Here is a 15,933-nt window from a genome sequence, read left to right as displayed (position 1 = left end):
TCGTTTGCGAGGTTGATTCTCAGATAACCTCTTTCATTGATTTATAAAAATAGTTTCTGACCTCGGACAAAAAAATGACAATAAAAGGAAGAACTGATGATAATAATGAAAGTAATTATAATAATGACTATAATAATAATAATAATAACAATGATATTGATGATGATAATAATAAAATAAGTAACTAATAATAAAATAAATACATAAAAAGAAGAAGATTAATAAATACTATCATTATTTATATTATTATTATTATTAATAATAATAATAATAATAATAATAAAAATTGATGGTAATAATAATAATGAAAAAAAGATAAATTCATAATAATAATAAGTAGACTACCGTTAATGAAATTATTATTACAATTACGACCACAATCGTTATAATAATAATCACAGTTTTCATTAGCATTTTAGTGAAACTAAATCATCTAAATTCTTCAGATTGTTGAACCTCTGCTGGTCTTAATTATGGACCGGCGAGTCTCGGTCCCGACCCAGTGTGTCCAGGTCTTGGAGACCCCCTCTCGGGGTATAAAAGGGGCGGCGTGGAGGGAGGTGCTGGGACGGCGCCTCCTCGTCACCCAACAGAGTTGAGCTGATGTCAGGAGACATCAGCCTTCAGTGATGATGTGTCTCTGATGACGGCTGCTGCTCCTGCACGGTGACAGAGGACCTGCTGCCTCCTCCTCCTCCTCCTCCTCCTCCTCCTCGTCTCTCCGCTCCATCAGGCCCAGGCTGAACCTCCGGAACAAGGTAACACCGAGACCCCTTCGTTTATTAACGCTTCGTTTGTACTTTATCATCGGTCTGCATGTTCATGTCAATAAAACGCTGTCGCATTTGTGTCCTTTCCCCTGACACGACCTCTACTGTCTTGTTAATGCTCTGTGTTCTACTTAATGAGCAGTAATCTATGGCCCCTGGATGCTTTTGTCAGAAGGATTTCATTTGGGATGCAAATGAGAACGCTGTGAAGCAAGGTGCTTAATAAAGTGATGTTCTTGTCTCCTCTGGCAGCTCAGGGAAGCACAGTTCGCCTGGCTGCTCGGCTGCTCGCTGCTCCACCAGTTCCTCCTCACGATGACAACTTTCCCCCTGGACTCCGTCCTGTCCTTCCCGCGCATGGACGGCGTAAGGAATGGCCCATCCGCGGCCCCTAAGACACTGGCTTTCTCTATCGACCGGATCATGTCCAAGAGCTCGGGGCCCCGGGGGGCCTCGGACCACCGGACCGGAGGAGCGGATCTATCAGACGGCAGGAAGCTGCTTGGTGTGTGCTCGCCGGTGCCCTGCATGATCCCGCTGCACCCATTCAGCTACGACCTCCAGGCCAAGGCGCTGCTTAACTACTCCGAGTTCTGGAAGGCTAACTTCAGGGGAGCGTTGTGCGGTTCCTCCAGCGCGTCGTGCAAAGCAAACTGCGGGATGTGTAGCAAGGTGGAGCCGGGGCTGAAGCACCCTCTTCTGACGGGCTGCAGCAGGGTGATAAAGCCCCAGGTCATCCACCAGGCCATGGCCATGCCGGCCGGAGGCTCGCTGTACTATCTCAACTACCTGGACGCCGCGGGTTACCCACCGGCGGAGCTGCTGACGGGCCAGCTCTTCTCCTCGACCCTGGCCGGCTCCCAGGCCCAGGCCTCCTCGCTATCCCAGCACCACAAACTCTTACTGCTGGAGAGCGCCAAGCTGGCGGCCGGGGGCTCGGCCGACAAGTTCCCCTCGCCTCAGTACCCGCACAAGGAGCATTTACCCGGGCAACTGGACCAGATCGTGAAGGAGAACCACAGCCTGAACTCGGAGAAGAGCGGCGCAAAAGCGCACAGCAAGCCGGGCCACCACGGCGCCACGGCGGCGGACGGGAAGCCCAAGAACTTCACCTGCGAGGTCTGCGGGAAGGTGCGTTGTGGAGTAATTCATTAATGCGAGAAAAAACGACGGTTATCCGTCAACATTGTAGGCTACAACAATCTTTACATCTTATGTTATTTGGCTTGTTTCCTTTGCCACATCGCAGCAACAACATAAAATAAATGAGATAGTTAACATAAGTAAAAATATATAGCAGAAGTGGTAGGCCTAGTCGTACCAGCCACAGATATATATCGCGTCATAAATCTCGGCATAAATATACACAGATAAATAATATCGCTATCAATTATAAATAATGCTGAAAATAGCAGGCGAGTAGGCCTATTCAAAAGGTTTAAAGAGGTTTTTATTTAATGTCGATAATTTTATTGATGGATCAAAGAAATTAACACGAGTTTAATGAAAGTGTATTTTGTATTGATGAAACCCGATGAGATAACTAACGAGTGTTTGCGGTCCGCGTGTCGCAGGTGTTCAACGCGCACTACAACCTGACGCGGCACATGCCCGTGCACACGGGCGCGCGGCCCTTCGTCTGCAAGGTATGCGGGAAAGGCTTCCGCCAGGCGAGTACGCTGTGCCGGCACAAGATCATCCACACGCAGGTGAGACGCGTCAACATAATAAATAATAGATAAATAAATAAATATATATATTAGGAGGATCGTAAATAGGCTATAAGGCTGTAAAGCTAAGGTGTGTATAAACATTGTAAATCGACTATGAGTAGTGTATAAACATTGTAAATGGACTATATACACATAAATGTACTATGTTATAGGCTATGCAGGCTATAATTTATTTTTTATAAATTAATACAATATGTCCAATATGCAGATTGTTGATCGGTTTGAGGAGCAGTGGGAGGTCGTCTCGTGACCTGTTGTTTTTCTGTTTATTCCCGCGCCTCAGGAGAAGCCTCATAAGTGCGCGCAGTGCGGGAAGGCGTTCAATCGCAGCTCCACGCTCAACACGCACATACGCATCCACGCGGGCTACAAGCCCTTCGTCTGCGAGTTCTGCGGGAAAGGTTTCCACCAGAAAGGTACGGGACATCACCGCTATTAACACTCCATTTACACTTGGTTCATCTTATCATAAAAAATATATATTGCTTTGAATTTTAATTAAACGGGGTATTTTGAGTGAGTATATTTTACAAGCAACTTTAGTTTTTAACAATAATTGTAATATATAAGTGATTTATAAATTATTTTTTTAACACTAAAATAATGTAGGTATGGACCGTTCGGTACATTTTACTCTAACAAATATTCAAATTATAAAACATGTAAGCCTATTTGTATAAAATATTAAAGGTCAGATTCGACTTCAGTTCCGTCCGATGTTAAAAGATGAACTAAAGAAAAAACATTAGCAGGATTGCAAATAGGCCAATGTAAATAAGGTGTGCATTCTATAAAAAATGTGAATTAACTATAAGGTGTGCAGACTATTAATATTGTGAATTGACTATATAAGGTGTGTCCAACATTGTGAATGCACTGCAGGCTAATGCACATTAGAAGGAGCAGTAATGTCCCCTAATGGGCCCGCTGGTTCCAGCCCGTGTAAAGAGGACATGTCTCTTCCACTGAGTGAGCCTTCCTCGACACGGAGGGTTTGTTGTGGGTCAGCTGGCAGACCTCCGCTCAGTTCTGCTCTCCTTTGGTTGCGTTTGACCCTAATGAAGTTTGACAGCTTCTTGACTCCGACGTCCAAGCGGTGATTATTAGGAGAGAGTCATGAACTCCTGGCCGGCGCAGTGAGGGGAGTTGTGTTTGCAATTTAATTTCTTATCGATGCTCATTTAGTTATTTTCTTCACTTGTTCCCTTTCTCCCTTATTCACTTGTTCCCTTGTTTTCTCTCCTAGGAAACTACAAGAACCACAAGCTGACGCACAGCGGGGAGAAGCAGTACAAATGCTCCATCTGTAACAAGGCCTTCCACCAGATCTACAACCTCACCTTCCACATGCATACGCACAACGACAAGAAGCCCTTCACCTGCGCGACGTGCGGTAAGGGCTTCTGCAGGAACTTTGACCTGAAGAAACACATCCGAAAGTTGCACGATAACAACAACAACAACAACAACAACAACAACCACAACCCGCCGTGTGGGTCTGCCGCGGCGGCCTCCTCCAGAGAGATCCCCCGCTGAGTACAGGCCCATGCGTCCATGGGCCACCTCTTTATATATATATATATATATATATATATATATATATATATATATATATATATATATATATATATATATATATATATATATCATTTACATTGTCATCCAAACGCTGCTAAACCCCTTGCTCCAACAGATTACACGTCCGATTGCCTTTAAACAACGTTACTTTTCCTGTTGTGTTCAGTAAATTAAAGCAATCTCTTTTCACGATGTGTATAAAAATGAATTGTAATTAATAGGTTATTGAAATAAAATGTTATTTAAACTTTGGGGCACATTTTCACCTGCGTCACTTAAAGGAAATGTGAAGTATAAGTTATAATGTATTGCATAAAAAAACGTTGAAATGAACTTGTTTCCATTTTTGAACGCATTTGAAAATAAACTAGAACACCCAGACTGGTGGAGAGTGGTCCACTTCTTCACGCGTAGAAGGATTCAGGGAGACCTTTTAGAAAGGTAAACGGCCCTTACAGAATTACATAAGTCATTTAATTGATCACTTTCTTCCGTTAGGCCGGTGATGACATCTGAAATGCGTTTGGATGTCTGGGTACCAAACCTTGATCAACCGTCAAGTAGCTCTCCTGTTATCCACGTGGACATGTGGCACTGAATTAATAACCTTTTTGCGCAGCAGCAGACGGAACGCAGTATGTCTGCTGCTGTATGTTGAAGCCCACCCTTATTCCTAAGCATTTATTGACAGACACGAATTTCCTAATGCGACAGTACACTTGACTTCTGTGTAATGGCATAAATGATGGACGATGGCGGAGACCCTCTTGAACGCGAATTACAATAATAAGCTAAAGGCCCCGGAGCGGAGGGGGGAGTCGGTGCGCATCAAGTCGTGTTCATCAGAGGAGGGATAATGGACCACTTGGGCCGCAGCTCCTCATCTGGCGTCCTAATCAACGAGGAGCCATTCCACGCACGACTCCTGGAACAATATTATCCTTGCGCACTAACGCACATTCTGATGAGAGACAGACGCGTGCTCCCAAATGGCGCTCTTTCTATTACCAGCCAATTAGTGATTAGAATGAGAGCCAAGCCGAGCTACACCTCACACTCCTAATAACAACAGTTACAGGCCTGCTGGCCGGGCTGATCACACAACGAGGGGAAGATGAAATATACGTTCTCCAGTTCGGGCAAGTTGGACTTCATGAGTGTGTTGATGATTTACAGGCGGTAGACTCTGGACCTCGATTCATACCAGTGTCTCTAGTGTTGGTGGATGACGTTTGGTGCTTTAATCAATTTGAATAATCAGGGGTTAACGACCTCTCAATAAACATTCTCTGGCAACCCAAATAATGGAGCTCTGCGTAAAAACGCATTTATTCAGACTTTTCACTTCTGCTTTTTGTGTGCACAAGATTGTTTTGCAAATGAAAAACCATTACATTTCCACCGGATTTTAGCAGCATTCACACACACACACACACACACACACACACACACACACACACACACACACACACACACACACACACACACACACACACACACACACACACACACACACACACACACACACACACACACAGCAGGGACCTCCTTTTCAGAAGATGATTTTCTTGGACAAAAAAGACCAGGCAAACTGCAGTTGATGGAGGCTTTGAGGGCTGGAGTGTCGTTGAGCAAGCCAAAGACCAGCATGTTGGGCTGGTAAACAAGCTAAAGGCAGCGAGGATGCCCTTTTCTGTGCACCTCTCTGCCTCTCAGACATCTGAGCCACAGATCGCTGTGCAGAAACCCACTGATTGACCACGGAGCTCATTAACGCCGCTCCCACGTGACCCGGCCGGGAGATTACAGCGACCGGAGCGCAGTAATCAACTGTCAACAATCGAGTACTTCTCGGCGCGCAGGATCACCCGAGAACGAGGCATTTACGGCCACAAAGGACCGAGTTGAGACAGGAAGAAAAGAAGAGGCCGACTTTTGTGTGGCCCATTCAATTGATTATAAATGGAAGATTAGCGGTAGCTTCGGCGTTTCACAAGTGCCAGGCAGGGGGAGAACGGAACCAATTAAGTCTACCAAATGTTAACTACATCAGATTCACCCAGTTTAGCCCACATGATATTCCAATTAAATCCCCCCCCCCCCCCCCCCCCCCCCACACACACACACACACACACACACACACACACACACACACACACACACACACACACACACACACACAGACACACACACACACACACACACACACACACACACACACACACACACACACACACACACACACACACACACACACACACACACACACACACACACTTTAAGGAGCCGGTGGTTCCCAGTCCCAGAGAAGCTGCTCCTCACTGATTGGGTGCGTGCGGACTCTGGGCACAATACGTCTCCAAGATGAATTGTGGACTACTGAGGGGTTAATGAGCTGAGACTTAGGCTGGGGGCTCACTCCAAAGAAACGAGGCTCGGATAAAATAGGAAATATGGTCAGAATATACATAATATTGTATAATATATATATATATATATTTATATATATATATAAATATAAATATATATATATATATATACATATATATATATATATATATATATATATATATATATATATATATATATATATATATATATATATACATATATATATATATATATATATATATATATAAAAAGTTCTGTTCTAAGTTAACCCCCTATTCTTCGTTGGTTGGATAATGTTTATGTCCACTCTGTCTGGGCCAAGCGGTTTGCTGGCTAACTTGTTTTCCAATTGTAACCTCTCAAATGTTTTTTTTTAACAGAAACTCAACACTGTTAATCACAGGTGCAACACCACTCGCCATATCTGCATCTGATATACAAACCACGAAAGATGCTGGCAGAATAACTTGAGTTAAAACAACAACTGTTCTAGAATATGACCATGGGGCAGACTACTCTACGACCATATAGGCATCTTTTAGCGCGGATTGCAATCCTTATTACAGCCTGTGGGGTTATGCAATAAACATACGGAGTAACGCAGTCGCTAAACTGCCATGCCCCAACATTGCATGACACGTTTAACTCAACTAGAATCGCTGCCAACCATCATCCCAAAATTTCAACAGACGAAAACTGGTCGGAGAGCCTACAGAAACTATAGATAGTTAATGTAAAATTCACGTTATTAAAAATATACTTGGAGCAATGATTTACTGAGGAACTATTATTTTGGGAGCATGCTTCTGCAAGTAGTTTGCTGCTCCATCTGCCTATATGGACGGCACGCGCCTGACCTAAAGTGTACCTCAGAGCGTATGTCTGCCTGGTGGCTGGGAGGATGTGCGCGTATTGTCGGTGGGAGCCCTGGTCTGGCGGACCTCCCTGGCGGACCTCCAGCCAGCCCTGTCCCATAGGCTCCCTGCCGCACCTGCCTGGAGTAACGACCACCAACACCTTCACCTCCGAGGTAGGATCTCCTCATAGCATGTGGTTACATGGAGGAGGAGGTGGTGCTCACCTCCTCCTCCCCCTCCTGGCCTCCTGGGCTCCTGGGCTCCTCCTGTGATCTAATCCTGGTTGGTGGGTACAGTGGACCATATACTGATATACAGATGGCTGGACCAGCCATGCTGAGCGCCTAGGTTTATAGCAGTGGACTATAGACCAGGTCTATAGTCCTGGTCTATAGACTGGTCTATAGTCCTGGTCAATAGTCCTGGTCTATAGTCCTGGTCTATAGTCCTGGTCTATAGACTGGTCTATAGTAATGGTCTATATTCCTGGTATATAGTCCTGGTCAATAGTCCTGGTCTATAGACCAGGACTATAGACTGGTCTATAGACTGGTCATTAGTAATGGTCTATATTCCTGGTATATAGTCCTGGTCTATACACTGGTCTATAGTAATGGTCTATATTCCTGGTATATAGTCCTGGTCTATAGTACTGGTCTTGAGGCTGGTCTGGTCTATAGTTCTGGTCTATAGACTGATCTATAGTGCTAGTCTATAGGCTGGTCTATAGACCTGGTCTATTGTCCTGGTCTATAGGCTGATCTGGTCTATAGTCCTGGTCTATAGACTGGTCTGGTCTATAGTCCTGGTCTATAAACTGATCTATAGTGCTGGTCTATAGGCTGGTCTATAGACCTGGTCTATAGTCCTGGTCTATAGACTGGATTATAGTCCTGGCCTATAGACTGGTCTATTGACCAGGACTATAGACCAGCCACTCCCTGGTCTATAGCGTGGAAGACGGAGCGCTTCATTGTCACACTGGATCAGTTAATTTGGGGATGTCCGGTGGCATCACTAATCCCTTTGACCTGTCGTGGCCCTGCTGGGAAACATCCACTTGTGTTGCTGCACAGAGGACCCGGGGGCATTCATGACATCCCCTTGCTCTGCTCACACAGCCAGAAGACCACCAACCCCCCCTCGAAGGAAGACGCCGTGTGAGAGAAAGCAGAGAGCATATGCATTCCTATAGTGGCTGCTCACACAACCTCCTGTACAACGATGTAGGACTCCCGCTCTTCAAGGACGTCCTTGCACATGCTTTTAAATGACACCTCTTGTTGGACATTTGTGTGTGTGTGTTGTGTGTTACATCAAAACAAGCAAACCTGTATGGAAAGTCCTGCCTGGGAGGAATTGACATCAACTAGAGGCACTGATGTATACACACAGATCTGTGTTCAGTCCCCGGTGCTTGTCCACCTAATTACTCCGCCAATATTAGTAGTGGCAAACACTGCACTGATTTACCAGGCACTGATAGAAAAAGACATTCAGCCAAGCGCAATCAATACAGAGGCTGAGGCGTCTTTCAACACAACACAAAGCCCGGTGGGGGTTTGTCCCAGCCTAACGAACGTCTAGTAGAATGCAGCCCAGTAAGACGTTCACAGGCTCAAAGCCCACCTGGTTCAGCTGAACTGAAAGCTTTTTATTTGTTGAGAGGAGAGACGCGAGAACTGTGAAGTGTGCTGAGGTATGTGATTATATTGACACGGGCAAAGCTGCTCTATTTAAGAGGAAACTGTAATCTTACACGGTGTGTGGTGTGTGTGTATCCTTGTGTGTGTGTGTGTGTGTGTGTGTGTGTGTGTGTGTGTGTGTGTGTGTACTAGGCATGTATTCGTGTGGGTGCGCATGCTTGTACGTGTGTGTGGGTGTGCATATAGTGCGTGTGTGTGTGTGTCCGTTCGTGTGTGCGTGCGGGTGTATATGTGTGTGTGTGTGGCTTAGAGCATGTGCGGTCCCCTTGAGGGTGGTTGCTCTGTCCTTTTAGCGTATGATATGAAGCATTGGGTTTAATTTGAGACAATGTGACAACAGTCAAGGCCTGTGAAGCTGCAGACAAAGAGCGGGGCTCAGGCTCTAAGTGGAGGTGACGTGCTGGATCAAAGGATGGGGGGGCGGCCAAACACACATCATTGAGCCGGCTACTGGAACCTGACAGGTCGTAGAGGCTGGTAGAGAATAGAACCATGTCAATATAATACGTCTTGTGTAAACCAATTAGAATTCATTTCAATTTGGTAGATTAATTTAGCAACAAATACAAATTATGAATTCATAATTACTGTGATTTCTGGCTTGGGACTCATTAATCAGGCAGATTTAGAGGTGAAGAAAGGGTGTAAAATGGCATTATGTCTAATTTAGCCCCTGCATGTAATTACCCATTATCCAATCAGCTGGATCCAACAGTTAACCCGCCCCCCAACTCAGCCAATTATTTGTCAGAGCTCTTAGTGAGATTGTCAATGGCTGGCAACCCTTTATGATGTATCCCCCAATAGAGATGGATGATGGCAAGTCCCAGTCTGCTCCTGACTAACAGGCCTGGTGGCCAGACAGAGACAGAGAGGGAGAGAGAGAGAGTGTGTGTGTGTGTGTGTGTGTGTGTGTGTGTGTGTGTGTGTGTGTGTGTGTGTGTGTGTGTGTGTCTGCGCGCTCCACCCCAGGGTATTAACATGCCCCCAATTCTAAAGCTGGTGGTTTGAAAGGCTCCCATTGAACCCTCTGAAGGAACACAGCGATATTGTGGATATTCCTCTGTGATTGGACGTGCGTCAACATGTCTTCACCCATATTCTGCCCTTGACCTCCAAAGTCTCCAACAAACAACCTTCTCCTGCCCATCACCCCCCCCCCCCCCCCCCACACACACACACACACACACACACACACACACACACACACACACACACACACACACACACACACACACACACACACAAAGACACAGACACACACACACACACACACGGACACACCAAAATTTACCACCTAAACCACCTAACCGCCCATTCCCCCTCCCCCTCCCGTTTGCAAACGTTCTCCAGCGAGCTGTTGGCAGTTGGGATGGTAAAGTGGTTGTATGGTGGTGGTAGGGTTGTGGTGGTGGTAGGATGGTGGTAGGGTGGAGGTAGGGTGATGGTAGGGTGGAGGTCGGGTGGTGGTGGTAGGGTGGTGGTAGGTTGGAGGTCAGGTGGTGGTGGTAGGATGGTGGTAGGGTTGAGGTAGGATTGTGTCAGTGTGGTGGTAGGGTGGAGGTAGGGTTATTTTAGGGTGGTGGTAGGGTGGAGGTAGGGTTGTGGTAGGGTGGTTTTAGGGTGGTGGTAGGGTGGTTTTAGGGTGGTGGTAGGGTGGTTTTAGGATGGTGGTAGGGTGGTTTTAGGGTGGTGGTAGGGAGGTTTTAGGGTGGTGGTAGGGTGGTGGTAGAGTGGTGGTAGGGTGGTTTTAGGGTGGTGGTAGGGTGGTTTTAGGGTGGTGGAAGGGTGGTTTTAGGGTGGTGGTAGAGTGGTGGTGGGGTGGTTTTAGGGTGGTGGTAGGGTGGTTTTAGGGTGGTGGTAGGGTGGTGGTAGGGTGGTTTTAGGGTGGTGGTAGGGTGGCGGTAGGGTGGTGGTAGGGTGGTTTTAGGGTGGTGGTAGGGTGGTTTTAGGGTGGTTTTAGGGTGGTGGTAGGGTGGTTTTAGGGTGGTGGTAGGGTGGTTTTAGGGTGGTGGTATGGTGGTGGTAGGGAGGTTTTAGGGTGGTGGTAGGGTGGTGGTAGAGTGGTGGTAGGGTGATTTTAGGGTGGTGGTAGGGTGGTTTTAGGGTGGTGGAAGGGTGGTTTTAGGGTGGTGGTAGGGTGGTTTTAGGGTGGTGGTAGGGTGGTGGTAGGGTGGTTTTAGGGTGGTGGTAGGGCGGTGGTAGGGGGGTGGTAGGGTGGTGGTAGGGTGGTTTTAGGGTGGTGGTAGGGTGGTTTTAGGGTGCTGGTAGGGTGGTGGTAGGGTGGTTTTAGGGTGGTTTTAGGGTGGTGGTAGGGTGGTTTTAGGGTGGTGGTAGGGTGGTTTTAGGGTGGTGGTAGGGTGGTGGTAGGGTGGTTTTAGGGTGGTGGTAGGGTGGTGTCATGGTGGCGGGCCGGGTGACCCTGGGGCCCCGTCAAAGGGGAGGGGCCCAGGAGGAGCCCAGGCAGCTGCCAACCGCAGCCACTCCAGCCCTGGCCATCCGGATGATTGCGTTTGTCATGCTGCCAGTCCGCGTCAGGCCGGCCCAGGTCTGATCATCACAATTAGGGTGCGGACGTCCGCCTGGCCACGGAGCAGGAGGGTGCAGGGGAATGTTTTGAAGCCAGCAGTCAGAAAGCAGGTGGAAGTGCTCGCTCACGCCCACCCCCCCCCCCCCCCCCCCACTGTCAACCCATTTTCCCAACTTGTTTTCCCTATCAGGCTGGGATGTGATTGTTGATCTGTGTTGGTTGGTCTTCCAGCAGGGCCAGTACATTTGCATGCACACTAGGTGCTTGATTAGCAAACCGGTCAATGACACATAGGGGGACCGTTCCTCAGCCGCCATCGTGTCCACGATTAACTGGGGGTTTCGGTTGGTGTGTGTTCATCTGGAAATGCACCGAAAGGTCAATCACTTAAATCATTGATTTAAACCAAGCCTGGAGGTTTACAGAACCATGGAATTCCAAGTTGTTTGCAAAGCCATTTCTCTTGCTCCGAAACTATTTGAAAATAAACGCAATACTGCTCAAGTTCAAATTATATGGTTTTGAAAACAGAATCGTTCAGCCTGAGCCTTTGTCTACGCTGCGAGCAAGGGTTTCTATGACAACATTAGAGCAACGTTAGCTTGGTTTTGTTTCGTTTTTTTCGTATTTATCAAGACTCTTAGAAATTGCTTGGAAGTGGTAGTGACTAACATGTAGTGCATCTAAGATACATGTTGTCTTTCCAAGGTTTAACATGTAGTGTATCTTCATTTGATTTATTTTGAGAGGTGATGTTTGACGGTTTCTTTAACCCCTCATTCAGAGGGTTTGTTTGATTTCATTTGGAGGTTTTGCTTTGGTTGGATACTTTCAAAACCTTGCTGCCTCTTGCTGGTTCCACCAAATTGCCAACACAAGCTTAAATTCCTTTCGCCATAGACTTCTGCCAGGCTGCTTGCTATTCAATGCCCATGTGCCACAAAAATCAAGCAATTATTACGCCAATAATGTAAAATTGAAGGCTTGATAACGGTTGTGTGTAAACCAATGAGAAGCCCCATGATCCTATCTGTCAATGTCTATCGCCTAGCTTTAGGGAGTGAAAGACGCCACTATATTTTACCACTCATAATGCATTTTTGCCGATTCAAATCTTAATTGTACTACTATTAATTATAGCTATTGCTTAAGGAATATGTAATCATAGTAAAAGCTTCAGAAGGCGTGGACCGGTGTGCAGGTTTAAATAAGGAAGGATCATGTTTTGTATACTTTCAGTTTTACAGGGTTCAGTTAACACAATGGGGAGTTAAATTCAGTATAAACAAGGGTGGTACTTGATGGAAGAACTTATATAAACTATAAGTTATGTACACAATATATAATAAATAAGTAAAAATATATATAAATATCTGAGAACTTAAATGTGATCTCTCTATGGTCTCAGATGCTAATGAATGGTGTGTGCCCATATATTGATTGACAGGAAAGATGAATCCCCTGAACCAATCAGGGTTCGATAATGAGCTTGAAGCAGTCTAACATCTAAATTGTCTCATACACTCAAAAAATATATTCTTAAAACACATTTCAGTCATGCTTTAAGATAGCTATGCCATGTCTAAGGAATAAAATATAAATACATACAAGTATGGCTCTTTAATATATCCTACTGCTCCTTTCAGCATCTTCAATTGTGTAAAACAAGTAGGGGATTTTCATTTATATATTTTATAAGAATCTCAGGCCCAACCTGAACTAAACATTTTCAATGACACAATAATTACAAAAACAACATCCATTGTAATTCAGAAAACACAACTTTGGGGTTCATGAGTATGTCTAAACATGCATCGCCCCACAAAAATACATATGCATAGGAGAGTTGCATAGGAACCCATTTACTGCATAAAAACACATACAAATCAACCAGTCAAAAAGCAACACGAGCTCTTTAAGGTTACTGCAACAAGAGCCAAGCCTAAACACAATACTGCCACCTATTGGAGCGGCAGGTCATTTTGGCTAGGCTGACCGCGGGGCAGAGACACTATAGAGTGGCGAAGTCACGCCCTTTCCGGTAGGGCTCATGGGACCTATGAGATCGAAAAATATGAATGGGTGTCAATGGAGAGAAAATATTTATTTTCTGGTCCCAGTCTTTATATGCCCTGGATTACACATATGTTGTTTGTGGATTTAAATGATAATTTTTCATGCAAAGAAAACTAAAAATGTTTGTGAAGAAGTTTGATAATTTTAGGTTTTATGTGAGGCCGCTTTGTGAACTACAGCTCTTCGCTGCTCTCGACGCATATGATATACGTCACCACACCCGCCCTTGGAACTCGGCACAGAGATGGCGATCTCTCTGCCCCATTTCACCGCGTGACGTCACATACGAGCCGTGTAGTCTTTCTCGTTGTGTTTTCTCTACAGCCTTTATCTGAACAATTGCACAATAAACGGTCGAACTCTTTGCATGAAAAATTATCATTTAAATCCACAAACAACATATGTGTAATCCAGGGCATATAAAGACCGGGACCAGAAAATAATTATTTTCTCTCCATTGACACCCATTCATATTTTTCGATCTCATAGGTCCCATGAGCCCTACCGGAAGAGGTGTGACTTCGCCACTCTATTCGGTGGAGGTCTTGGGAGTTTTACAGAGTCTGTTGAACATGCCAGCTGCCCCTCAGGTTATTATTTTACATCCATGGAAAGGAAATACTTGCATTAATATGCAAGTGAATAGATCTGCACAACCGCAGCTCCATTCCATTTGCAGCTCCATATGTCTCTCCATGTCTAAAACAGGCAATAGGCTCTGTGCACAACTCTAGAAGCGAACTTCCGGTGTCGCCGGGTGTCGGCATACTAGTTTCCGGTCTACTTCCCGTATCAGTTACCACGGCAACTATAAATAGTAAAAAGATGGAAAACCCAACCAAACAACGGAAATTTAATGTTAGAAGACTTCACAAGATTCAACGGAATGAAGGCGGATCAAACCAACACTGCTGTGTACCGTTGTGCTCAGCTTCCAGCCGGTAACACGGGCTGGTGTGTGGGAGCGAAGAGAGAGACCGGCGAGTCCCGAGCCTTGCTCCGACCCCGAAGAGCCTGAGCTACCCGTTCCGATGGTCTTAGACCATGAGTACAGTGCTACTAGTACAGTGTGTGTTGACCGTGAGCACTACAGTGCTATACAAAAAGAGACATTTGTGGAGTTTGAGGCAATGTGAAGCTGGTGTGTTTGTGTCTGTGTGCGGCTCGCGTGCCTGCACTGTGTTGGGGCCGCGGTGGGCGCTCTCGGCTGGAGCTTTCTGCGTGTTTTGGTGGCTGACGAGGAAAGTGCGCTTGTGTGTACATTTGTGCTGTTTTTTTAATTATACATGTTTGTATTAATTATTTGATTAAACATATGACCTCAGCTAAATCCCCCCACGGACACTGTTATAAAAGAAACAGGCGTATAACGGTTTGTTTATAACGGTTGGTTTATCGCTAGCTTTAACATACTGTAGCGACCCTGGGACAATTAAATAGTTTGTGTGTTATGTGTTGCATTGTATTTCATTGTCCGTTATGCCAGTTGTTCTATGTGCATGTATTGTAATGTTCTTATTGTCAATCAGGGTGGGGGCCTGCACGCGAGTGAGACCGTGTTGCCGGGGTAACCGGGGGTTTGTTTGTGTGTCGGTTTTTCTGCGGTTGTTTACATTGTTACGGGTTTTTCAGTGACCTGGTTTTGGTTGATTAAAAACTACGATCAATTACTAATGACTCGACATGATTATGTCACCGGCGAGGTCGTTACATTGGTGTCAGAAGTGAAACTATTTTATTTTTATTTTTATTTATTTTTTCTCGGTCCTGCTGTGCTCGGCGAGTAGGCTGAAGTTGCGATCGCCGTTAGCTCTGTTTTTGTTGTGGCTTGTTCTCTGCAACAATAATGCTTCCTGCGGACTGTCGGGTGAAGATAGAGATGGACGACTACGGCGAGGGGGCATGTGGAGAAGCCTCGGAGTCTCTGGTGAGGGGTAGAACCAAACGGGAAACGGCCGCCGTGGAAAAAGATGATTTTTCACGCATAGTTCGCAGCGCCGACTGCCCGTGGCCACCACAAGACGGCGACAGACACGGCGGCGCCTTTCTTACATCAAGCCCGGTGTCCATCAAGACGCCTAGATACACCGGTAAGTCTGACTGGGAAGCTTTCCACGCGCAATTTGAACTTTTAGCCGATGCTGCCGGATGGTCAGTGAAGGTCAAAGCGCTGCAGCTTGCGATGTGTCTGGCGGACGACGCATTGTCTTGTTTGTTGCTGCTTAGCCCAGAGGACAGGGGGGACTATGTTGCCCTAGTGGGGGCACTAAGTAGGCGTTTTGGACTATGTGT

At 45.9% G+C, this 15,933-nt stretch overlaps 1 protein-coding gene across 1 annotated transcript; it reads left to right on the top strand.

The window, feature by feature from the left end:
• Positions 1–361: 361 nt before the first annotated feature.
• Positions 362–4,462, top strand: fezf2 (FEZ family zinc finger 2). Its single transcript, XM_060069832.1, has 5 exons — positions 362–758; positions 1,023–1,901; positions 2,345–2,479; positions 2,787–2,919; positions 3,750–4,462. Exons 2-5 carry the CDS (start codon positions 1,086–1,088, stop codon positions 4,037–4,039), a joined length of 1,374 nt encoding a protein of 457 aa, XP_059925815.1. The 5' UTR covers positions 362–758; positions 1,023–1,085; the 3' UTR covers positions 4,040–4,462.
• Positions 4,463–15,933: the final 11,471 nt, after the last annotated feature.

The sequence above is a fragment of the Gadus macrocephalus genome, chromosome 13, assembly GCF_031168955.1.
Source record: "Gadus macrocephalus chromosome 13, ASM3116895v1".
Lineage (NCBI taxonomy): Eukaryota > Metazoa > Chordata > Actinopteri > Gadiformes > Gadidae > Gadus > Gadus macrocephalus.
The sequence above is the reverse complement of the archived record's forward strand: the minus strand, read 5'-3'. Positions and strand labels throughout refer to the sequence as shown.

What these genes read in the sequence shown, in the direction of transcription:
- fezf2 (XM_060069832.1), top strand. Translation starts at nt 1,086, where the DNA reads ATGACAACTTTCCCCCTGGACTCCGTCCTGTCCTTCCCGCGCATGGAC. An exon ending in CCTGCGAGGTCTGCGGGAAG is followed by an intron (nt 1,902 to 2,344) that starts GTGCGTTGTGGA and finishes CGCGTGTCGCAG; the next exon opens with GTGTTCAACGCGCACTACAA. An exon ending in GAAAGGTTTCCACCAGAAAG is followed by an intron (nt 2,920 to 3,749) that starts GTACGGGACATC and finishes TTTCTCTCCTAG; the next exon opens with GAAACTACAAGAACCACAAG.